The following is a 25,136-nucleotide window of genomic DNA, read 5'->3' as shown; positions in this document are numbered from 1 at the left end:
ATCATGTTATTTCAAATGGTGCCACATCAGATTGAAAGGATGCAATTTATCAAATTTTTGTTTTAACCTCAATACCAATACTACAAGCTGCTCAGAAAGTACAGAAATGTAGTAATGTGTAAACTGGGGAAATTCTCAACTTTGGCCAAATCAGTGATCATGAAAACATTAGAGAACTATTTCTGCAATGGTGTTAAAAATCAATTATAGTTGAATTAATCAATTATAGTTGAATGAATCAATAACATGAAAACTTACACATAAAATGATTGGTACTGGTCTTTAATACATACATGTGTATAAATACATAAAGATTTGCAAAGCCATAAACCAATGTTAAAGAGGGGAAAACACAAATACTTAATTATCAAGTTCCAATAATATACCATATATAAAGGACTGACAAAGGCAGAAGAATTCAGGATTATGTTCCTATTTAAAGTTTAGTTTACTTTATTGTAATTGCATATGGTACAACGAAATTAAATGCATCTTCAGTGTACATTAGAACTATAAAAATAAAAACAAACATCCTTTACATTCTATATAATTGAAATAGAAAACAGTAGAATTCAATATGGTAATTGCTCTGTTCTTCATTTAACAGTTCCTCTCAATATCTTTAAACCCACACCCCCAACTACAGCAGTGGCCTCGAGCAGAATCCCCAAAATTTGTCTAAGCAGGGTTTGTTAAAGTATAGCTCAGCTGAATTCAAATTAGTAGGTTCACTGATGTTCAATAATACATGTTCATTTACAAAATAAAGTGAACAGGTTCTCATGGCAAACTAAAAAAAACCCAAATAACTCCAAGTTTGTACTGTTATCAGTTCAAATGCCAATTGCAGGTACAGTTTTGTTCTATAACCAACATTCTAAATGCTGCTGCAGCCTATGTTGCACAAGCATTGATAATGTTATCCATTCAGACATGTTAAACTCTTGGCCATTCTCTGGGCCAGGACCCTCCACATATTCTGATCTTGCGTGGTTTTGAGTTGTCCTGTGCTCTGGCTGGTTCATTAATGCCAGATTTCTATCTGATGCTGCTTGCTCTAACATTTTTATTCCTCCAAGCCTGTCCAAGTAGTTTATCTTCCACAGCAGCACTGAGAATAGTTGCTGCTTTCAGTTTTTCCTCCTTTCAAATAACCTGACAAGGAAAAGCAAACAAAAATGACCATTTTAGAATCTGAAAGTAGATTTTTTTATAGCTTCAGACTTCAGTAATTCAATTCAATAGAAAAATACCCATTAATTAAAAGCAGGAACTTTATCCTCTTAAGGTCATGAATAGAATAGAATAGAATAAAATAGAATAGAATAGAATAGCATAGTTTGACACTTTAAATGTACAATAATCAACATACCTTAAAATGAAATTTCATTGCATTCAACTCTCAAAAGATAATCATTATATATATAGCCACATACACACACACACACATATATATATGACACAGAGAAACATGCAAAATATGATCACGAATACATTCATACAATTTTGCGGTTTATTGCCGTTTTCAGTAAATGTACTTCAACTAGAGCTGGTTGGACAACTTGAGGCAACTTACAAATAAAACCCTACATCCTTTTTCATTTTATGAAAGCATGCAAGGAACTGTGAATTAGGTTCTCCAGTTCAAAACCTTGAAACCCCACATCTAAGAAAAAAACCACATTAACATGGTGCAGGAGGGTTTTGACCTTGACAATTTTAGGCCTTGTGGACTTTCAGCTCCCAGAAATCCACATGCCTTAAACAAGGCCAAGGCTGGATACCCTTGGCATAAAACAAGGAGAGGAGGGGATGCAAATCGAAGTGTCTCCTGCATGGTTTATCTCCTCTGTCACGGTCCACAAAGACTCAGAGAAGCAGTAGGAATATGCAGGCTGCAGACCACGGAGGTCCAACTTGCTCTCCAACAGTGTGGAAGGGGACCATACGTCATAGGACAGACGCCTACGCTCCCATACGCCACATGGACAGAGCTGAGAGAGCGCAAACTCTCCAGGTATCCCTGTTGGATCCTGTAATGTTTGATACATCCTTCCATTTATATAAATTTTAATAGGAACTATGGGCAATGATTCAAGAGAAGAATCCATTTGCTCCTAAACTAAGGAAGCTCTCCAGGTGCCCCTGTTGGGAAAATACATCAGAGACCACCCCTCATTTCTCCAGGGGCAGAGGGGGGGGACACTGGAGCAATATACAGATAGTCCTTGATTTACAACTGTTTAAAGTTACAACAGCCCAGGGGGGTGGGGGGAGTGAGTAATGTACTCGTAGTTGCAGCATCCCTAGAGAAAATTTTGGGTGCTTGGCAACCAGCATTTGTAATAGTTGCGGCATCCCAGGGTCAAGTGATCACCAGCTTCAACCTTCTGAGCTGGCTTTGGACCAAGCCAAGTCGATGAGGGAAAGTGGGGGGAAATTTTGGGTTAGTTAATGGCCAGTGATTCACTAGTGGGGCCAAAAATGTGGTAGAAACAGGCCGACTTATTCAACCTTGCGTACCATGAGAAATTCTGGTCCCTTTGTGTCACAAATCGAGAACTATCAGACTACCCGTAGTAGTCTGATCATCAGCAGAGGAAAAAAAACAACATTCACTTGATAACTTGGAAGATCACCTCCCTTCAAAGGCTTGTTACAATTTAAGCAAGTCACAGAAAAAAAAATAGCATATAGATCAGGGGTCTCCAACCTTGGCAACTTTTAAGACTTGTGGACTTCAACTCCCAGAATTCCTCAGCCAGCTTTGAGTTTTGCTGAGCTTTGAGCTGTGCTGGCTGAGGAATTCTGGGAGTTGAAGTCCACAAATTGCCCAGGTTGGAGACAGAGCTGGCTGAGGAATTCTGGGAGTTGAAGTCCACAAGTCTTAAAGTTGTGAAGGTTGGAGACACCTGATATGGAGTACCTGAGAGACAGGGGCTTCAAAATATTCCTCCCACCATTTCAAGACTGAGCTGCCACCGTCATCTTCCTGGTTGAGCTTCCAACAGCCTGCTGAAATACACAATTATTATTTATTTATTATTATTTATTCGATTTTTATACCGCCCTTCTCCCGAAGGACTCAGGGCGGTGTACAGCCAAAAGTAAAAACAGACAATACAATATACAATTTAAAATACAAATTAAAAAACTTATTTTATAATTGGCCTAAAAAACTTTAAAATATATAAAACTAAAACACCATTAAAATTAATATTAAAAAAATTTAAAATCGATAAAATTTAAAATCGATAAAATTTAAGCCAGCCCCGCACGAATGAAAAGATGTGTCTTCAGTTCGCGGCGGAAGGTCTGAAGGTCAGGTATTTGGCGTAAACCCGGGGGAAGCTTGTTCCAGAGTGTGGGAGCCCCCACAGAGAAGGACCTTCCCCTGGGGGCCGCCAGCCGACATTGCTTGGCGGACAGCACCCTGAGAAGTCCCTCTCTGCGAGAGCGTACAGGTCGGTGGGAGGCATGCGGTAACAGCAGGCGGTCCCGTAAGTACCCAGGCCCTAAGCCATGGAGCGCTTTGAAGGTAGTAACCAAAACCTTAAAGTGCACTCGAAAGGCCACAGGTAGCCAGTGCAGTCTGCGCAGGAGCGGTGTTACATGGGAGCTACGCGAAGCTCCCTCTATCACCCGCGCAGCTGCATTCTGGACTAACTGAAGCCTCCGAGTGCACCTCAAGGGGAGCCCCATGTAGAGAGCATTACAATAATCCAAGCGAGAGGTAACGAGCGCATGAGTGACTGTGCACAAGGCATCCCGATCAAGGAAGGGGCGCAACTGCCGAACCAGGCGAACCTGGTGGAAGGCCCTCCTGGAGACGGCCGTCAAATGATCTTCAAACGACAGCCGTTCATCCAGGAGGACACCTAAGTTGCGCACCCTATCCTTTGGGGCCAATAACTCGCCTCCAACAGTCAGCCGCGGCTGCAGCTGACTGAATCGGGGTGCCGGCATCCACAGCCACTCCGTCTTGGAGGGATTAAGCTTGAGCCTGTTTCTCCCCATCCAGACCCGTACGGCATCCAAACACCGGGACAGCACTTCGACAACTTCACTGGGGTGGCCCGGGGTGGAAAAGTACAGCTGGGTGTCATCAGCGTACAGCTGGTATCTCACCCCAAAGCCACTGATGATCTCACCCAACGGCTTCATATAGATGTTGAACAGAAGGGGCAAGAGGATCGACCCCTGCAGCACCCCACAAGTGAGGCACCTCGCGGTCAACCTCTGCCCCCCTGTCAACACCGTCTGCGACCAGTCAGAGAGATAGGAGAACCACCGATAAATGATGCCTCCCACTCCCAATCCCCCCAACCGGCGCAACAAGATACCATGGTCGATGGTATCAAAAGCCGCTGAGAGGTCTAATAGGACCAGGGCAGAGGAATAACCCCTGTCCCTGGCCCTCCAGAGATCATCCACCAATGCGACCAAAGCTGTCTCCGTGCTGTATCCGGGTCGGAAGCCGGACTGGAACGGGTCTAGATAGACGGCTTCATCCAGGTATTGGGGTAGCTGTCGCGCCACAGCACTCTCTACAACCTTCGCAACGAAGCGAAGGTTGGAGACTGGACGATAATTACCCAAAATAGCTGGGTCCAGGGAGGGCTTCTTGAGGAGGGGTCTCACCACCGCCTCTTTCAAGGCGGCAGGGAAAACCCCTTCCAACAAAGAAGCGTTGATAATCCTCTGGAGCCAGCCTCATGTCACCTCCTGAGTGGCCAGTACCAGCCAGGAAGGACACGGGTCCAGTAAACATGTAGTCACAATCAGAAAGACAAAATAGTAAATTAACCTCTTCAATCTGTGGCTCTTGTTGGTCGGGTTGTAATGTTTGTTAACAACCTTCTCCTTCACGGTTGGTTTTTGTTTTTTTTTGAAGGTTCCATTGGAACAGGGGTCTCCAACCTTGGCAACTTTAAGACTTGTGGACTTCAACTCCCAGAATTCTTCAGCCAGGAATTCTGGAAGTTGAAGTCCACAAGTCTTAAAGTTGCCAAGGTTGGAGACCCCTGCATTGGAACATACAGAAATGGCAGGCACAAAGAAAACAAGCAGAATTGTCTCCTGCATGGTTTATCTCCTCTGTCACGGTCCACAAAGACTCAGAGAAGCAGTAGGAATATGCAGGCTGCAGACCACGGAGGTCCAACTCGATCTCCAGCAGCGTGGAAGGGGACCATATGTCACAGAGCCCGGAGGCCTACACTCCCATACGCCACATGGACAGAACTGAGAGAGTGCAAACTCTCCAGGTGTCCCCGCTGGATTGTTATGTGAACCACAAATAACCACATGAACCACAAATAACTGTGGCTCAAGATAAAACTGAACGGAAAGAAATTAGCATCCAGCAATTATCTTCGCAGTGCTTTACAGCCCTTTCTAAGCGGTTTAGCGTCAGCCTATGGCCCCCAACAATTTGGGCCCACATTTGATCTTTAATACATACACGTTTTGCAAAGCTTTAATACATACACGATTGCAAAGCTATAAACCAATGTTAAGAGGGGAAAACTCAAATACTCAAGTTATCAAGTTCCAGTAACATATAAAAGGGTTGACAAAGGCAGAGGAATTCAGGATGAAGTTCATCCTCTTCTTCACTTAACAGTTCCTCTCAACACCTTTTGTTCGGCATGAGCCCGGCTACTGGCACCAGTGGCATCAAGCAGAATCCCCAAAATTTGGTTAAGCAATGTTTGTTAAAAGTATAGCTGGGCTGAATGCAAATTAGTAAGTTCATAGATGTTCAACTATACATGATCATTTACAAAATAAAACAGGTTCTCGCGGCAAACTTTAAGAAAAACCAAATTAGAGTTGGTACCGTTTCATCGGAGATGCAGTTTTTGTTCTGTAACCAACCTCGTTAATTGCTGCCGCGGTCTACATTGCAGAAGAGTTGATGATGTTATCCATTCAGTCAGGTCAAACTCTTGGCCGTTCTGTGCGCCAGGACTCTCCACATTCTGCGATGTTGTCCTGGGCTCTGGCTGATTCATTAATGCCAGATTTCTATCTGATGCTGCTTGGTCTAACATTTTTATTCCTCCAAATCTGTCCAAGTAGTTTATCTTCCACAGCAATACTGAGAACAGTTGGTGCTTTCAGAGTTTTTCCTCCTTTCAAATAACCTGACAAGGAAAAGCAAACAAAAATGACCATTTTAGAATCTGGAAGTAGATTTTTGATTGCTCCAGATCTCAGTAATTCAATTCAATAGAAAAATACCCATTAACTAAAAGCAGAAACTTTATCATCTTAAGGTCATGAATAGAATAGAATAAAATAGAATAGAATAGAATAGCATAGTTTGTCACTTTAAATGTACAATAATCAACATACCTTAAAATGAAATTTCATTGCATTCAACTCTCAAAAGATATTATATATATATAGCCACATACACACACATATATATATGACACAGAGAAACATGCAAAATATGATCACGAATACATTCATACAATTTTGCGGTTTATTGCCGTTTTCAGTAAATGTAAACTAGAGCTGGTTGGACAACTTGAGGCAACTTACAAATAAAACCCTACATCCTTTTTCATTTTATGAAAGCATGCAAGGAACTGTGAATTAGGTTCTCCAGTTCAAAACCTTGAAACCCCACATCTAAGGAATAAACCACATTAACATGGAGCAGGAGTGTTTTGACCCTGACAATTTTAGGCCTTCTGGACTTCCAGCTCCCAGAAATCCACATGCCTTAAACAAGGCCAAGGCTGGATACCCTTGGCATAAAACAAGGAGAGGAGGGGATGCAAATCGAAGTGTCTCCTGCATGGTTTATCTCCTCTGTCACGGTCCACAAAGACTCAGAGAAGCAGTAGGAATATGCAGGCTGCAGACCACGGAGGTCCAACTTGCTCTCCAACAGTGTGGAAGGGGACCATACGTCATAGGACAGACGCCTACGCTCCCATACGCCACATGGACAGAGCTGAGAGAGCGCAAACTCTCCAGGTATCCCTGTTGGGGAAATGCATCAGAAACCACCTCTCATTTCTCCGGGGGGGGGGGGGAGGACACTGGAGCAATATACAGATAGTCCTTGATTTACAACTGTTCAAAGTTACAACAGCCCAGGGGGAGGAGTGAGTTCCTCTCAACACCTTTTGTTCGGCATGAGCCCAGCTAGCCACAGAAGTGGCATCAAGCAGAATCCCCAAAATTTGGTTAAACTATGTTTGTTAAAAGTATAGCTGGGCTGAATGCGAATTAGCAAGTTCATAGATGTTCAACTATACATGATCATTTACAAAATAAAGGCAGGTTCTCATGGCAAACTTAAGAAAAACCAAATTAGAGTTTGTACTTTCATCGCAGATGCAGTCTTTGTTCTGTAACCAACCTCGTTAATTGCTGCCGCAGTCTACATTGCAGAAGAGTTGATGATGTTATCCATTCAGTCAGGTCAAACTCTTGGCCGTTCTGTGCGCCAGGACCCTCCACATCTTCCGATCTTGCGTGGTTTTGAGTTGTCCTGCGTTCTGGCTGGTTCATTAATGCCAGATTTCTATCTGATGCTGCTTGGTCTAACATTTTTATTCCTCCAAGTAAGCCTGTCCAAGTAGTTTATCTTCCACAGCAATACTGAGAACAGTTGCTGCTTTCAGAGTTTTTCCTCCTTTCAAATAACCTGACAAGGAAAAGCAAACAAAAATGACCATTTCAGAATCTGGAAGTAGATTTTTGATTGCTCCAGATCTCAGTAATTCAATTCAATAGAAAAACCCTAACCCTCGATATGGGGGCAACGTATGAAAAAACTCAGGGGTGTTTCCTCACCTTATGAACTCTGCTTCCTCTGCTGGAGCTTGAGTCAATCAGGTCTTTGGTCCCGCCTCCTCTGCCTGAGCATGCCCAGTTTTGATGAAGGCGTAGTGATTGACTTGGAAGTTTTTCTCGGTGCAGATTCGGATCACTCCTGGACTTCGGACCAGATGGTCACCACGGCGGATGGGGTGGGATTCTCTCTCAGCACACCGAGAAGGAGCATGTCGGGTAAGAGTTGAGAATCCAAGAAAAGGGACATTCCAAAGCTGGCTGTCCTAAGGATGGGTAGCAGTCTGGTCCCGAGTCCCCAATTCTGTATGCACTATTTTGAAGTAGTCGTCTGCCAAAGGCCACTTCAGCTGAGGTGAAGACACCCTGTTCTGACCTACGCTTCCTGATACAATAACAGCACAGTGAGTCCCAAAAACTCTTTATTATTTTCATGGCTGTGAATTCTGGTCATTCTGGTCATTCAGAGCCTGTTCATTCCCAATCTGTTCATTCAGGAGTCCCAAATAATTGTAAAGATTCAGATAGAAATTTGCCACAGTTCTTAGGGATAATGGCGCGCCCACCTTTATCTCCCTTGACACGCTGCCAAGACCTAATTGGCAATTAACTTTGCAAAGCCACACGGAACAAAGTCAACACATAGCTGCAGTCTTGAAGCCAGCCAGCCAGCACCAAGTTGTTTCCTGCAAAGAGCACACGTGCCTTTGCTCCTTTATGTCTTATGGGAAGAGCCAATCATCTCCAAGCCTTATTCCAGAGCTGTCTCTTTTGTTTTAACTGTTCTTGCCTGCTCTGCAAATGCACACTGGGAACAGGCTCCCCCTGTACCTCTGCCCCGCTGATGTCAGACTCCTGTTCCTCTGCCTCTCTGCTGTCCACCTCTGGAGCCCGTTGCATGGCCCTGCCCCCCTCTCTGCCTCCAACAGAGCCCTCATCTGAGCCTTCCCCAGATTCCAGGACTGGCCCATGTTCCTCCCCACTCCTCCTCACTGTCCAACTCTGCTCCACAGGCCGCTGGCAGACAACATCCAACTTCTAGTGTCAGCAGACAACATCCAACTTCTAGTGTCGTATGAATGGGGATGGGAAAAAACAACATTGCCGCCCTGCAAATGTCCTCGAGAGAGGCCCAATATTCCATGCAGCCGTCATGGCTGCACTTCTAGTCGAATGGACTGTCACTCCCCTGGGCAACAGGAGCACCTGGATCTCATAAGTCTTGGGGATGCATGCCCATATCCACCGGCCTATGGTTGACGGTGTGATCTTGCTACCCAATGTGCTAGGTTGGACTCTTTACATCTTTCTAATAGAGGCTGTCCTCTTTAGATATTTATGTATAGCCCTCCTAACATCCAAGGAGTGCCACTTTTTCTTCAGGTTGTGGTTTGAGTTTGGGCAGAAATCTGGCAAGACTATTTCCTGTGCCCTGTGGAGAGTTCACTTTGGGAAGATAGCGTAAAAAAAAAGCAGAAATGTCACCCTGCCAACAAAAGTGCACAGTCAAGGCTATGGTTTTCCCAGTTGGAATGTATGGCTGTGAAAGTTGGACCGTAAGAAAGGCTGAGCGCCAAAGAACTGAGGCCTTTGAACTCTGGTGCTGGAGAAGACTCCTGTGAGTCCCTTGGATTGCTAGGCGATCAAACCGATCAGTCCTAGAGATCAACCCTGACTGCTCTTTAGAAGGCCAGATCCTGAAGAGGAAACTCAAATACTTTGGCCACCTAATGAGAAGGAAGGACTCATTGGAGAAGAGCCGAATGCTGGGGAAGATTGAGGGCAAAAGGAGAAGGGGATGACAGAGAACGAGGTGGCTGGATGGAGTCACTGAAGCAGTCAGTGTGAGCTTAAATGGACTCCAGAGGATAGTAGAGGACAGGAAGGCCTGAAGGAACGTTGTCCATGGGGTTGCGATGGGTCGGACAGGACTTCGCAACTAACAACAATCTTTAATTTTCTCTGGACAAAATGGGAAAAATACTTCAGAGTCAGTTAAAACTGGGCTCATAATCTGGTACTTCAAGGGGGAAAATCAAAGTGTTTGTTTTTAATTTGCAAGCCCTTTAAAAAGCACTTGGGACCTCTCATTTTTGTTCAATTGGGATCCAATTCTCAGGCACAGCCTGGACAAATCCTTGCAATTTTCTTGGCAAGGTTTCCCGGAAGTGCTTTGCCATTCATTCCCTGCTTGTTAGGGTTGAAAGTCAGAACTAGAACTCTCCAGTCTCCCAGTTAACCGCTAGATCAAACTGCCTCTATCATCTTGGGAACTTGTAAATTCATTGGAGATGCAGCTGCTGCCTTAAAGGGTGAATGCAGCCTGGCAAGAACTCACCAGAGTCCTATGTTGACAGACGAATGCCAACCTGTCTTAAACATAAGATTTACAAGACAACCATCTGCCCTGTTGCATTGTATGGCACTGTATGCTGGGCAGCAACAACAGGGACCTAAATCTATCTCCATGCCATGGAAATGCGAATGCTGTTGGGATATCGGGCATCTCCAGGTAAAGGTTCCCCTCACACATACGTGCTAGTCGTTCCCGACTCTAGGGGGCGGTGCTCATCTCCATTTCAAAGCCGAAGAGCCAGCGCTGTCCAAATACGTCTTCGTGGTCGTGTGGCCGGCTTGACTAAATGCCAAAGGTGCATGGAACACTGTTACCTTCCCACCAAAGGTGGTCCCTATTTTTCTACTTGCATTTTTTACATGCTTTCAAACTGCTGGGTTGGCAAAAGCTGGGAGGTCATGGGAGCTCACCCTGTTACGCAGCACTAGGGATTTGAACCACTGAACTGCCGACCTTTCAATCGACAAGCTCAGCATCTTAGCCATTGAGCCACATCTAGCCTAGGAGAGGGCAATTAATTTTCCCAAGCAGCCACACGAGAAACTGAGACTGTTGAGGAGGGTTGAACCAATAAGCTGAACTTAATTCTGCTCAATATTATTTTATTGCTTTATAAAAAATAATAACAGTACATGGTTTAGGTTAGCTGCTACTGGTTTCAATCAGCAAGCTGAGCCTCTTGGCCACTGAGCCACCACATTCTCTCCAAGCAGTGTAATTTTTTATAATATGACAAAAAATGTTGTCAGTTCACAGATATTCTATAACTGCTATCATTAATATCATCACTTTTATGCCTCCCAACTCCAATTTGGGTGATTTACAAATTATTAAAAATGCGTGTAAACAAAAACAAAACAAAAAAATACAATACAAAACCAATCTATACTATAAAGCAGGGCTCTCCAACCTTGGCGACTTTAAGCCTGGCGGACTTCAACTCCCAGAATTCTGGGAGTTAAAGTCCGCCAGGCTTAAAGTCGCCAAGGTTGGAGAGCCCTGTTATAAAGCACAGATGACAAATACTAATGGCTACTTTCTGTCAGGCATGGAAAATCAGGACGACACAAGTTTCCAATTAAATTTGATGGATTAATAATTATTGGCCACTGAGCCACCTATCGGGGTCTAGTCGTAGGACCACCGTTATTTTGGTGAAATATACAAAGGTCCTCTCTTATGGAGAGGGCTGCCAGGATCTACGAGGAAGGCCACCTTGAAGGTGAGGAAACTCGGGTCTGCCAATGGGAGGGCTGGATCTGCCATCAGTTGGAGTGGCGAAAGGCACGATTGCCTGTGCCACGAAATGGTTGCTTGCCTTGGAAGTATTGTCTATTTCTGTCCCTAAACCCAGATCTGTCCGGTTGTTGGTCTTGTCTGTGAGCGTACGCCCTCTGGGATTGAGGGGTATTAAACCCCGTGGCTTTGGGCTGAAAGGAAGGCCTACTGAAATAAGGTGAGGGGCGGCGGTCAGCTTGTTTGTATAGAGAAGGCAAGACCTTTCTCCCGTCCTTGGTCTCCGTTAGAATGGGCTCCAGGACCTCTCCAAACACCTTGCTACCCTTGTAGGGAGCAGTAGCTAGTTTCCACTTAAACTTCGTGTCTGCCTGCCAGTAGCGAAGCCACAGTAGGCGACGGGCCACCACCGAAGAGGCAATGGCCTTAGAAGCAAATCTGGCGGCATCCAAGGTGGCATCCGCTGAAAATTCCATAGCCGCTACCAGTTTGTTAATGTCCTGGTGGAAGCGGAGGTCACTAGGGGGAACCCTCGCTTGCATCTGGCGGAGCCAGAGCAATGAGGCCCTGTTGAAGAATGAGGCGGCTGTAGCTGCTCTGATCGCCCAGGCAGCCGCCTGATGCATATTGCGGAGGGCCACTTCCGCCTTCTTATCCTCTGGCTTCAGACCATCCTCGCTAGACAGGATGGAGGTTAAGGCTGCCACCGGATCATCTATAGTTGGTGATTGCAGTATCTCCAAGAAATCCGGCGCCATATTATAAAATCTTTTGTCCGTCCCGCTTGGGGGAGGGAGTACCCCTGGTTGGGCCCATTGCCTTTGGACCACGTCCTGAAATAGTTTAGGTGATGGGATTTCCTCTTTCTCTGCGACTGGCTCTGAAAAGAGCAACTCACTCGGGTTCAATGCTGATTCCGTGGTAGCTGAGTCAGCTCCCAGGTGCGCTGCGGCTTTGGCCTTAAGTAATAAAGATTTAAAGAGCGCTGGGCGAAAGAGCCGTGCTGGGGGAGGCGGAGCCATCCCTTCATACTCAGAGAGCTCCATCTCTTTTTGGTCCTCATCTGAGAGCGATAGCTTGCTCTGCATGGAGGAAGGGGTTGAGTGGGACCCTTGGAACAAATCTCTTTGATGCTGGGATGCCACGCATTGGTCTTGATGTAGGGGAGTTTCAGGTGCCGCAGGAGCAGCCTGTTGCCTCTGTTGTAGGCCTGCAGCGATGCCCTGTGCTATGGCCTCTGAAATCATCCTTTTCATCTGGTCATCCATTTCAGGCCCCTGAGTCTCCCGTGGGCGAAGTCCTGCCGCCGTGGGTGTAAAGGTGGCCTCTGGTGAAGCTTTCATCATCTTTGGAGGTGGATTCACAAAAACCTCATTACCTTCTGATGAAAAGGATGGCTGAGGGAATTGCTCTCTGATACCGTCTACCGACCCGACCTGAGAGCACAGTGGAATATGTTCCTCTTCCTTGATTGGTCGGCTTAACTGCTGGGCTGGTAAAGTGAGGGAAAATTAAAAAACAAACAAACAGATTAACATGGAGCATGAAGCAAAACATAGAGCAGGAGTGTTTAACCTTGACAATTTTAACTGTGGCTTTTCAACTCCCAGAAATCCACCATTCTTAAACATGGCCAAGGCTGGACATCCCAGGCAGAGAACAAGGAGAAGAGAGGAGAGGATGCAAATCAAATTGTCTCCTGCATGGTTTATCTCCTCTGTCATAGTCAAAAGACTCAGAGAAGCAGTAGGAATATGCAGGCTGCAGACCACGGAGGTCCAACTTGCTCTCCAACAGTGTGGAAGGGGACCATACGTCATAGGACAGACGCCTACGCTCCCGTACGCCACATGGACAGAGCTGAGAGAGCGCAAACTCTCCAGGTATCCCTGTTGGATCCTGTAATGTTTGATACATCCTTCCATTTATATAAATTTAATAGGAACTATGGGCAATGATTCAAGAGAAGAATCCATTTGCTCCTAAACTAAGGAAGCTACATTTATTTTAATTAAGCTTTGCAATCTGGAGATTATTTAGGCACAAGTTCATTAATAGAATAAAATAGAATTCTTTATTGGCCAAGTGTGACTAGACACACAAGGAATTTGTCTTTGGTGCATATGCTCTCAGTGTATGTAAAAGGACAAGACACATTGGTCAAGAATCATAAGGTACAACAATTAGTGATAGTCATAGGGTTCAATAAGTAATCAAATCCTAGTAGGAAACAATATCAATATAAATCGTAAGGATACAAGCAACTAAGTCATTCAGTCATAAGTGGGAGCACTTAGGATTTTTTAGTAGTTAATTCTGAGCAGGCAGTATTTTTTTTCAAAATAAGCAGAGCTGGAGGCTGGAATGAGTTTTGACAGCTGTCCATCAAAACTTAAAAAATAAAAGAGAATTTTTTTTACCAATACCTTTATTCTTCTGAATCTTCCTCTTTGAATTAAATGGCATTTTTAGCAGCAGCAAACAAAAACCAAGAAAGTTCTTCCCTGCAATAAAACTTACATTAGAAATGAATGCAACTGCCATTGGAACTAAGCAATTGATATAGCACTTTAGAAATGAACTTGTAAAAAAATAGCAAGCCATTTTTTCAGTCATAACGTATACATGTACATAATGTACAGCCATGCTGGTTTTGGAGCTATAGTTTTATGCTTAAAATGGGCAAACTAGAGACGATTGTAAGTGATTCTAACTCAACATAATGCATGATCCAGCCATGCACATAAATGTCGTGCACTACCACAACTTCTGAGCACATTAAAACTCAACTTTCAACAAACTTCCGGAATAAGGAGAGCTATTCTTTTAATCAAGGAGGCACACGTTAAGAGGTTTGAGTAAAGAAAATAATCCAACTCGCTTCAACGTCACCATTAATGAATTAGGTAATTACTAAAGCCTCAATAAGGGCCTCTGGTGGCTCAACAGACTAATGCAGTCTGTTATTAACAGCAGCTGCTTGCAATTACTGCAGGTTCAAGCCCCACCAGGCCCAAGGTTGACTCAGCCTTCCATCCTTTATCAGGTAGGTAAAATGAGGACCCAGATTGTTGGGGGCAATAAGTTGACTTTGTATATAATATACAAATGGATGAAGACTATTGCTTAACACAATGTAAGCCGCCCTGAGTCTTCGGAGAAGGGCGGGATATAAATTCAAATAAAAAATAAAATAAAAATAAAAATAAAAAAATAAACAGGATCCTTTCCCTGTTACCGAACCGATGGTGTTTCAACTAACTCACAGAATCTTCTATTATTCCCTTTAAAAGGACTTGCAGTGCTAATTCAACTAAGTATTCAACAAGACTTAATCATGTCTTGCCCGTTACGTCCGCAGGGGGAAGAGGGGGAATATATTTTTAATAATAATTCCGGGATGTGCGAACAAAGGCTGCAATGCATCCTTATCTGAAAGATTCACTTCGCCCTTTTTTATTTCAAAAGACTCCATTAAGTTACTTTAATTAAAAATAAAGAGGATTTCATGCATTTATATGGGACGGGAAAAATAAAACACACAGCTACTTTCAAAGATACCAAGTTAGAAATGCTCTGTTATTAATATGGGAAAAAATTAAAACAGAATCACTATAGCAAAAAAGTCTGGCTATCTACAATGGAAGCACTAATATCTGTTAGATCTGGGTAAAATTCTATGATATATTAAATGAACAAGGGAATTTAAAAACGAAACAGGAATTAAAAAATCAGGAAACTGATTTGGACTGGTGGCCCTATATGCAAATACAGACGAGTTATAAGAGGGACAGAGAAAAATACAGATTCTATAGTGAACCACAAGAATTGGATAGGATACTACAGGGGACGGATGAAAAATTGATAATAAAAAAAATCTACAACTATGTATTGAGTTTTAAAATGGAAGAAATAGTAAAGGAAACTATGATAACCTACCTGGGCGAAAAAAATTGGGTGCACTAGAGAACTGGATATTTGGCAAAAATCGTGGGAAAGAAATTAGATTGACAATGTCAGCAGCGTATAGAGAAAACGTGATAAAATGTTCTATAGATGGCATCTACTGCCAGCAAAGATTGGCAACAACCATTCCCAGAATGTTGGAAATGCAAACAGACACAGAGAACATACTACTGTAGGAATTTAGCACCCACCCCCCCTCCTAGAAGAATGAAGTATTTTAGAAAATATTTAAAAGGCAGAATATATTTCCCTGGATGAGAAATGGAGAAACATGTTTTAAAGACAAAGCAGCTCCCTGCAACTTCCTGCCACCACCACCCCTTTGTCAATGGGTCAAAGGTAGAAACTCATCCTCCCCACCTTTGTCAATGGGCAATTAAGGCTTCAGCCAAGCTCACTCAATCCCCCCACCTTCATCAATGGACCATCATTTGCAACACAATAGAACAGAAACTCACCACATGGCAAGGCTCAGGCAAGCTTGAGACAACCTACAATGTTAGCTAAGACCCCTAGACCACCTGGGAGTCTGACAACCAATCAGGATACTCTTCCTGTGCCCCAGAAAGTTCAAAGCTCAGAGAAAGCATAAAGCCAGGGAGCACACAGGATCTCAGCCCTTTTCTGTTCAGGAATCCAAGCCATGTGATTCTGACCACCATTAAACCATCTTTCCAAGCAGCCTCCATGTTTTCCAGTGTCTTTGTCCCCACTTGGAACTGAACCCAGATGGATATTTCTTCCAACACTACCATATATGGTAGACCTGTCCATCAGCAAAAAGGTACTGGGCAGATAAAAAAAATGGCTGGAGGAAATGGTAAAACAACAACAAAGAGACTCAAAGCCATTTCTATTAGGCCAGGGGTCTCCAACCTTAGTCCCTTTAAGACTTGTGGACTTCAACTCTCAGAGTCCAAAAGTCTTAAAGGGACCAAGGTTGGAGACCCCTGTATTAGGCATACTAACTTATTACTTAAGTCCACAAGTCTTAAAGGGACCAAGGTTGGAGACCCTTTTATTAGGCATACTAACATTACTTATTTCTATTAGGCATATTAACAGGGAAATATAATAAAACAAAAATTAGTACTTAATGCTACATGTTATAATAGCGGCTAGACTTAAAAACTGGAAAAAGGGAAACATACCCACAGAGGAAATGATAATAAAGAAAATATTAGATTGCACCAAAATGGACAGGTTGACCATGGAAATTTAAAGATAAAGGAGAAACAGAATATTATTCAATCTGGGAGGTAAGGTATAATTGGTTAGATAACAGATGCAAAGATTAGGAAATCAATGATGAAAGACAATCAATGAACCAGAAATAAATACAAGTATAGCAATAGATAGAATACTTATTGTATGCAATATTATGGCAAGACTGTACAAAAGTGTAAATTAAAATACATAGAATGATTATATGGAGATCTACCTTAGAACAATGGCTACCAACTTGCCTTTCACTGAGGGCCTGTATACTGCACCAAAGGGGGCAGTGAAAATATTTACGGACTCTTCACATCCTGGATATAAACTGTTTCAACTCCTACCCTCAAAATGATGCTATAGAGCATTGCACACCAGAACAACTGGACACAAGAACAGTTTTTTCCTAAATGCTATCGCTCTGCTGAACAAATAATTTCCTCAACATTGTCAAACTATTTACTAAGTCTGCACTACTATTAATCTTCTCATCACCCTTCCACTTATGACTGTAATTTTGTTGCTTGTATCCTTACAATTTATATTATAAGGCCTCTGGTGGCTCAGCAGACTAAGTCTGTCTGTTATTAACACAGCTGCTCGCAATTACTGCAGGTTCAAGTCCCACCAGGCCCAAGGTTGACTCAGCCTTCCATCCTTTATAAGGTAGGTAAAATGAGGACCCAGATTGTTGGGGGCAATAAAAGTTGACTTTGTATATAATATACAAATGGATGAAGACTATTGCTTAGCACTGTGTAAGCCGCCCTGAGTCTTCGGAGAAGGGCGGGATATAAATTCAAAATAAATAAATAAATAAAATAAATAAATAATATTGATAATTTCCTGATTGCTTATTTGTACCCTATGACTATTATTAAGTGTTGTACCTTATGATTCTTGATCAAGGTGTCCAATCACACTTGGCCAATAAAAAATTCTATTCCATTTATTTATTTATTTTATTAGATTTTTATACCGCCCTTCTCCCAAAGGACTCAGGGCGGTGTACAGCCAAAATAAAATCCACAATATACACAATTAAAACAGAATTTAAAACAAAACATATTACAAAAGTGGCCGACATTTAAAAAATTTAAAACACTAAAATTAATAAATAACCCCAATTAAAATTTAGTAAAACTTTTAAGCCAGTCCCGCTTGAATAAATAGATGTTTCCATGATTATGGATATAATCATAGATATAAACATGCTATTGTATAAAATGGCGGCAACTAGGCGGTATAATAGTACGTATATTGTAAAAAAAAAAATGCGGATGTAACTATGTTGCAAAGTTTAAACTCTAATACAAAACGACGAAAAATGTACCAAAAAATATATATTGGGGAGAAAAAAAAAGAGGATTTCTAACTGCCGCCTCTTTAAGCCTCTCAGAAGGTCGAGCCTTCTTCCATTCGCGCAATTTCTAACGGCCGCTGCAATTGTTGCACGACTATCTAAAGTCGCCCAGAACCGCTCTGGGTCGGGAGGAATATAAAAGTCAGTAAAAATGTATTAATAAATCTGGATGTGCAAGTCTACTTAATTTTTTTAAGTTAATAAAATGGCAACTATGCGATTGCCGCCACCGCCCTATTTAGCAAGAGCGGCCATCGGATAAACTCACCTCCCTCGGCCACGTGCCAAAGAAAGAACGGAAAACCCTCCGACGCATGTATTTATAGTGCGCTGAGGATGCCGGGAAAAGCAAATGTCGCATGCGCAGAAGAAATCCTGTGGAAGGCGATCAAAAGGAAAGCCAATGAGATTCGATTGGATTTTGTTTCACGCAACCTTCGCTTCCGGTTCTCATGCGATGCCTCAGAGTGCGGGACAAAATATTATCATAGCCAAAACATTGGTTTTCAAGGAATCCTAATTCAAGGAATCTTAATTCCTTGAAGCGGTCTTGGTTCGCTGCTTTTTATTGCTTTGCCAAACGGAAAATGCCACCGTGTGCAATTAGAAACCGCATGTTTTCTACAAAGGGCATCTCTTTGGGTAACAGTACGCGTGCGCGAATTAGTGCAGCCGGACGGGATGAGCCCAAAATCTCGAAGATAAAACGAGATTTCAAGTGAAAACAAGGCGGAAACGCTGCGATTGCAAGTACGCCCCCTATTGACCAAAGACTAGCAGCTTCCCTAACAAGAGAGGATTTTCCCCCCTCTAGTTTTCAGTTTCCTGCATTAATATTCTCAGATCTTCTATCAACTTGCTAGAAGAACATTATGTAGTTTTTCTTAATTATTTTAGAATGCAAGGACTATTTTCCAAATCTCAAACTTAAGGCTTTCCCCAGCCTATCTTTGTATTGCACTATACTTCCTAGAGGTGGCTGAAAGTTTTAGGGTGAAAAGGGACTGGATTGCTTGATCTGCTTAGCTCAAGGGGTGAAACTTCAAGAAGATTCTGCCTTGTTAGTGACCAAGATATTTGAAAACGGACCAGTAAATGTATTCGCCTTGGAAATGATTTTGGTTGAAATTCTTTTTTTTTTCTTTTTTTTTACTTGAACCAACATTCCATTTAAAACAGGCATGTCCAATCTTTTGACTTGCCTGGGCTGCATTGAGTGAAGAGGAATTGTCTTGGGCCACATATAAAATATATAATATAGTTAATGTACATAGATATCAGTAAACTGTGTCAACTCCTACCCTCAAAAGGATGCTATAGAGCACTGCACACCAGAACAACTAGACACAAGAACAGTTTCTTCCCAAATGCCATCATTCTGCTAAACAAATAATTCCCTCAACACTGTCACTATTTACTAAGTCTGCATTACTATTAGTCTTCTCATCGTTCCCATCACCCATCTCCTTCCACTTATGACTGTAACCTTGTTGCTTATATCCTTATGATTTATATTGATAATTTCCTAGTATGATTTGATTGCTTATTTGTACCCTAGGACTATCATTAAGTGTCGTACCTTAGAATTGTTGATGAATGTATCTTCTTTTATGTACACTGAGAGCATATGCACCAAAGACAAATTCCTTGTGTGTCCAATCACACTTGGCAAATAAAAGAATTCTATTCTATTCTATTCTATTCTATTCTATTCTATTCTATTCTATTCTATTCTAATAATGTTAAAGGTTTATGATCTTGTGGGGCCACATCACTAGCTGTCCAGGGCTACATGACATCCTTCATTTAAAAAACACTAAATATAGTTAAGAAGCTAGCACCAAATTAGCAGCTTCAACATCCTCCAATATACTATAGGCTTCGCCATGTATTTTTTAAATTAAGCGCCAAATGGTTGGGCTTTCACAATACATGTATATATATATATATTCATCATGGTATTCCTTTTATGTGCAAGCAACATTATGCAATTGCAGAAAGTTGCACACAATACATTCGGCATAAGCCATAATTCAGAGCAGTGTTTTTCAACCTTGGAAGTTTAAAATGTCTGGACTTCAACTCCTAACCTTCTCTTAAAAGATTAAGATAAGATAACCTTTATTGTCATTTTTTACTGTAGGCACACTGGCACACATTAAAAATGAAGTTCTGTTGCCTGCTATCAAAAGTGTAGACATGTATAAGACACATATAGACATGCTATATGCATACCGTACTTATGTGTACTACACCCATACATATAAATGTTAATCACTGCCCATCTTGAATAAATATAAGAGGAAGCTTGACAGTTCATAAGGTTGATACTTTATGGAACAAAACTGTAGCTGAGTCTGGATGTTCTGCTTCTACCAAGCCGCCTCCTCCCAGAAGGTAACAAGGAAAACAGATCATGAAGAGGATGTGCGGGAATTCTGGGACTTGAAATTCACACATCAACAAGTTGCTAAGGCTGAGAAACACTGACTTGGCACAACATACCACAAAATGTCTTTGAGGATTCTCAGTCATTCAGGTCATGGTTTATCCCAAAGGTGCTTTTTTTCCCAAGAGGCAACTGGACTTCCTGTTTTTTCTTTGAAGATGTTTCACTTCTCATCCAAGAAGTTTCTTCAAGTAGTTTCAAAGAAAAAACAGAAAGTCCAGTTGCCTCTTGAAAGAAATGCACCTTTGGGACCACAAACCACAAAGTTCATGCAAAATAACTATGTTGACAAGTTCAAGAACCTTGCCTGCAGAAGCCAATTAAAATGTTGGATTTTTTGTTAATATCTACCATAAACCATTGGGTACTTCATTAAGAATATGATGAGGCTCTGAAGAACACAAAAACAGAGTATACTGGTATTATTGGGAACACAAAAAGTCCTCTGGATATTGAAACGAGATTGTGAGCATGTCAATAAAAGCGATTGAAATAGGCCCCATTTTCCATCTACCTGCAGAGATACTCAATCACTCTCACTCTGCAAGAAAACACCCCTGATGTTATTCATTAAAAAAAATAAATTCATAATCACTATGGCAGGGAAGAAGAAACAGAATAAAAAGCAAGGAGAAGGGTTGTTTTTTTTTCCTAAAAAAAATTTATTTCATACAATCTTGTTGATAGGAAGACAACACAATGATTTCCTTAATAGAGATTTTATACATCATGGAAAAAAAAATTGCTCAGATGGAAGGGCACACTGGCACTTATCCCACAATCCGCACCAAAAGCTTTCCTCTTTGCCTTGTAAGAAAAATTGCTCCTTACAAAGACGAGGCCACATTCCCCTCCCTTCACAGGAACGCGAGAAAGGCTGGGATGAAAGTAGTAGAGGGCGTTGAAGGCAAACTTGCCATGCCTTGCGTTTCCCCCAGACTCACCCATCAGGAGGACCGTTTCTTGGAAAGAAAAAACTCCACTATTCATAAGCTTTACCTTATCCTTGTGAAAAGATAAGAAGGATCCAGCCTAAGCTGTCAGCTGCCCTTAATCGCCACTGAAATCAGTCAGAAGGGGGCTTATTCAAGAAGATTGCACCCAATTGACTGCAGAGTCTCCTGCACAATGTTTTTAAGATATCTGAATCCTGCCCTTTTGTGTCTGGGTCATCCTTCTCCCAAAAAGGTGTGTAGTTACAAAAGTAGCAGCAAAAAAAAAAAAAAAAAAGAGGTCTTCTGGATTTGAGGAAGCACAGCAATATCAGCCTCCAGCCCAACCTTGGCAACTTTTAAGGCTTGTGGACTTCAACTCCCGGAAGAGGAACTCTGGGAGTTAAAGTCCACAAGTCTTAAAGTTGTCAAGGTTGGAGACCCCTGCTCCAGCCTACATGCATCTCTCCATAAGCTTCTACACACGTGTGACCTTTTACAGATGTGTAAAGAGATGTGCCTCCAAACCAATGCTCGAAACACAGAACCCACGTCTAATACATGTCCAAATTCCTGTTTCTGCATTTCCCCCCCCCCCCCACACGCACACACACATCTCCTCACTCCAACGTCATAGGACACGCATCTCGGATGTGGCCAGTGATACGCCGTTCAGAACCATTCCATTAAAAAAATCAATTTAATGCCATGCCATCTTTCCTTTCCTTTAAAAGTTGGGTTTAAGCCCTTTGCGAATCATTTACGTTTTCAGTTACGTTTTGCTACAAATCTAAGAAAAAGGCAAGTTCCACATTCGTTTCAGGAAGTTGCTTTTTTTTAAAAAAAGAAAAAAGAAAAAAAGTCACGTTTTTTTTAAAAAATACAGTATATTCCACGTCATCTGCTTCTTCAAGGCAACTCATTTCAGGCTTTGCAGTGTCCTGTTAAACAGGCCTAAAGGTGCATCCCCTTCCCACAGAAAATTCGGCCTCTTAGCTTTACAGCAAATTTGAGTGTCAAAGGAAGCTTCTTGCTATCCGTTGTTTTTGTTTTTTTAATGTTACGTTTCCCCCCATTCCCCCCACCCCCAAGATGCAGCATGTGCCATGTTAGAGCTCAACAATTCTTCCGCTAGACAACATATGATTGGTCAGTAGTGATTCTGCAAATTAATAACTCCACAAAAAAAAAAAAAAAAAAAAGCCCATAAGCACCTTTCCCAAATCTCCAGTAATGCGTCAGTTAAAAGTTTCTTCTGGGTACAGCATAATATAGGTACGTGCACGCTTCTCATTCCATAGCTCCAATAGTCTCGCTTGTCGTTGAGATCAGGACATAAAACGGTTCAGAATTAGGCAGAAGATAAGGAGCCAAGGGGCATCATCTGTTTGTATTGCCGTATATCTGAGGTATAATGCTTTCGATCGCGACTTGCCCCGCTGTGTGATCTCATGGCACTTGTGACAAATTTCCTTTCAATGAAATGCTAACTTTGGGACAAGGGCGTTCCCATCCCTGGCCCGTTTCCTGGCGAAGAGAAACTTTTCTTCTGGATATGTGAATGAAGGCTAATCTCAGACAAGCCTCAAGATTTCTCTTCAATTTGTGAGACAGGAAATGACAAACACGGCTAGTTCGCTTTTCTTCCAGTGACTGATCGTGCTTCTTGCTGCTTTTCTTTTCTTTTTTTTTTAAAAAAACCTCAAGGCCGATGATATCTGCAAGACAAGTATAAAAAAAATATCATATAACATTTATCCATCCATCCATCCACCCACCCACCATCCGTCCATCAATCCACCCACCCACCCACCCATTCATCTAACTCAGGGGTCTCCAACCTTGGCAACTTTAAGACTTGTGGACTTCAACTCCCAGAACTCCCAGCAAAGCTGGCTGAGGAACTCTGGGAGTTGAAGTCCACAAGTCTTAAAGGGACCAAGGTTGGCGACCCCTGATCTACTTTATATAGCCACACATAAAAGGTGACCCTGCTACAACAATCACTTAACACCACATAGAAAAACAAGCAATATAAAAAGATAAAATCCAGATTAAAATAAAAATTATATTTAAAATAATAATATTTTTTTTAATTTTAATTTAATTTTAATTTAATTTAAAAAATATCCACCTTAGGCAAAAGGTGGATCAGAATGAGCACCTAGCAATGGAGCCATCTGAGCATACAGTAGTGGCCAAAATTGTGGAAACCTTTTGGGAAAAGTGTATTTTTAAGGTTGATGGCTAATAACACCACTTTTTTTTGCCGGGGGTGAGGGGAGTTTCAAGACAATCCTATTCCACTGCTGGAATGGCCTGGGAATAGCCCAGACTTTAACCCAATTGAAAATCTATGGAGCCGACTAAAGAAACATGTCAGTCAGAAGTGACTCAGCAATAAAACCCAGTTAATAGAAGCCATTATTCAATCTTGGTTTCACATTATAACAGCTGCAGAACTCAAAGACTTGGTTCACTCCATGGGAAGACGCTGTAAGGCTGTAATTCATGCTAAAGGTTACCCAGCTAAGTATTAACTGACATGGTGATAATTTTTTTATATCTCGTTTTTTCTACCTGTTTCACTTTCCTTCTTTATAACTGCTATTCTACAGTAATAGCAAATCCTTCATAAGAGTTATTGCATTACATTCTTGATTACATTATCTTTCCATTGATATATAATTTTATGGTACTACAGCTACTCCCCCCCAAAAAAGCGGTGTTATTAGCTAGTTTTAGAAAATACACTTTCCTAAAAGGTTTCCACAATTTTGGCCACTACTGTATATTCACTTCTTTGCCAATCCCAGGTGTGATAACAAGATTTCTAGAAAGGCTTTCTTTAGATGTTTTGAACCCACCTTTATTGTTTTTATAATGACCCAAGGTGTACAGGAGGCTGTCGCAGCTAAAAACAGAGCTTGGGAGCCCATTTTTGCTGGCAGAGCACTCAGGCTGCCACAGGCGCCCCCAACACAACAATAACTTGATGAAGGTATCTTTTATTTTATGTACACTGAGAGCGGGTGCACCAAGACAAATTCCTTGTGTGTCCAATCACACTCGGCCAATAAAAAAATTCTATTCTATTCTATTCTATTCTATTCTATTCTATTCTATTCTATTCTATTCTATTCTATTCTATTCTATTCTATTCCATTCCATTCCATGACTATCATTAAGTGTTGTATCTTATGATTCTTGATAAACGTATCTTTTCTTTTATGTACACTGAGAGCATATGCACCAAGACAAATTCCTTGTGTGTCCAATCACACTTGGCCAATAAAAAATTCTATTCTATTTTCTATTCTATTCTTATTTTTTTATTTTTTTATTTTGTCACAACATCATCTAAAAAGATTATATAGTATATAAACATATATATGAGTAAATATTAGGAGGTATAAGCATATATATATATATATAGAAAGAAGAAAACAAAAACAATAGGACAGGAACGGTAGGCACGTTTGTGCGCTTATGCACGCCCCTTAATAGAATTCTATTCTATTCTATTCTATTCTATTCTATTCTATTCTATTCTATTCTATTCTATTCTATTCTAAACACGAGTGATGTCGCTGGCCACGCCCAGCCTGGACCCCCAAAGTCAAACACAACCCTGATGTGGCCCTCAATGAAATTGAGTTTGACACGCCTGTCTTAGATAGTCCAGTTTTGGAGATGGGAACATTCAGATCAACTTGGTTTATGTGTCCCATAAGAGGAGACGTTCTCATTGCTAGATGGCGCTGGCTCTCCACAAAATGCACATGTCAAAAAAACTTTTCCAGG

General features: G+C 41.8%; 2 protein-coding genes and 4 non-coding genes across 6 annotated transcripts in view; all 6 read right to left on the bottom strand.

Annotated features, from left to right (window-relative positions):
• Positions 1-266: 266 nt before the first annotated feature.
• On the bottom strand, positions 267-18,242 carry LOC131204695 (uncharacterized). The gene is made up of 6 exons (XM_058196208.1): positions 18,220-18,242; positions 7,819-12,899; positions 7,382-7,669; positions 5,881-6,149; positions 2,927-3,015; positions 267-1,155 (listed from the first exon to the last, which is right to left on the bottom strand). The coding sequence occupies exon 2, from the start codon at positions 12,751-12,753 to the stop codon at positions 11,437-11,439; it is 1,317 nt and encodes a 438-aa protein (XP_058052191.1). The 5' UTR covers positions 12,754-12,899; positions 18,220-18,242; the 3' UTR covers positions 267-1,155; positions 2,927-3,015; positions 5,881-6,149; positions 7,382-7,669; positions 7,819-11,436.
• Positions 1,823-2,030, bottom strand: LOC131204885 (small nucleolar RNA SNORA73 family). Its single transcript, XR_009156656.1, has one exon. It is a non-coding gene; the product is annotated as a small nucleolar RNA SNORA73 family (small nucleolar RNA).
• LOC131204886 (small nucleolar RNA SNORA73 family) lies at positions 5,071-5,280 on the bottom strand. Its single transcript, XR_009156657.1, has one exon. It is a non-coding gene; the product is annotated as a small nucleolar RNA SNORA73 family (small nucleolar RNA).
• LOC131204898 (small nucleolar RNA SNORA73 family) lies at positions 6,799-7,006 on the bottom strand. Its single transcript, XR_009156669.1, has one exon. It is a non-coding gene; the product is annotated as a small nucleolar RNA SNORA73 family (small nucleolar RNA).
• Positions 13,098-13,303, bottom strand: LOC131204897 (small nucleolar RNA SNORA73 family). Its single transcript, XR_009156668.1, has one exon. It is a non-coding gene; the product is annotated as a small nucleolar RNA SNORA73 family (small nucleolar RNA).
• Positions 18,243-21,038: 2,796 nt separating the features above from the next.
• Positions 21,039-25,136, bottom strand: part of PHACTR4 (phosphatase and actin regulator 4) — a 130,406-nt gene continuing 126,308 nt past the window's right edge. Inside the window, exon 13 of the mRNA XM_058195918.1 lies at positions 21,039-23,050. Within this exon, the coding sequence (XP_058051901.1) occupies positions 23,035-23,050 (16 nt within the window). The 3' untranslated portion in view covers positions 21,039-23,034. The remainder of the gene's footprint in view (positions 23,051-25,136) is intronic.

This window comes from Ahaetulla prasina, chromosome 10, assembly GCF_028640845.1.
Source record: "Ahaetulla prasina isolate Xishuangbanna chromosome 10, ASM2864084v1, whole genome shotgun sequence".
Lineage (NCBI taxonomy): Eukaryota > Metazoa > Chordata > Lepidosauria > Squamata > Colubridae > Ahaetulla > Ahaetulla prasina.
The sequence above is the reverse complement of the archived record's forward strand: the minus strand, read 5'-3'. Positions and strand labels throughout refer to the sequence as shown.

Coding starts and splice junctions, on each gene's coding strand:
- LOC131204695 (XM_058196208.1), bottom strand. CDS start 12,753: ATGATGAAAGCTTCACCAGAGGCCACCTTTACACCCACGGCGGCAGGA.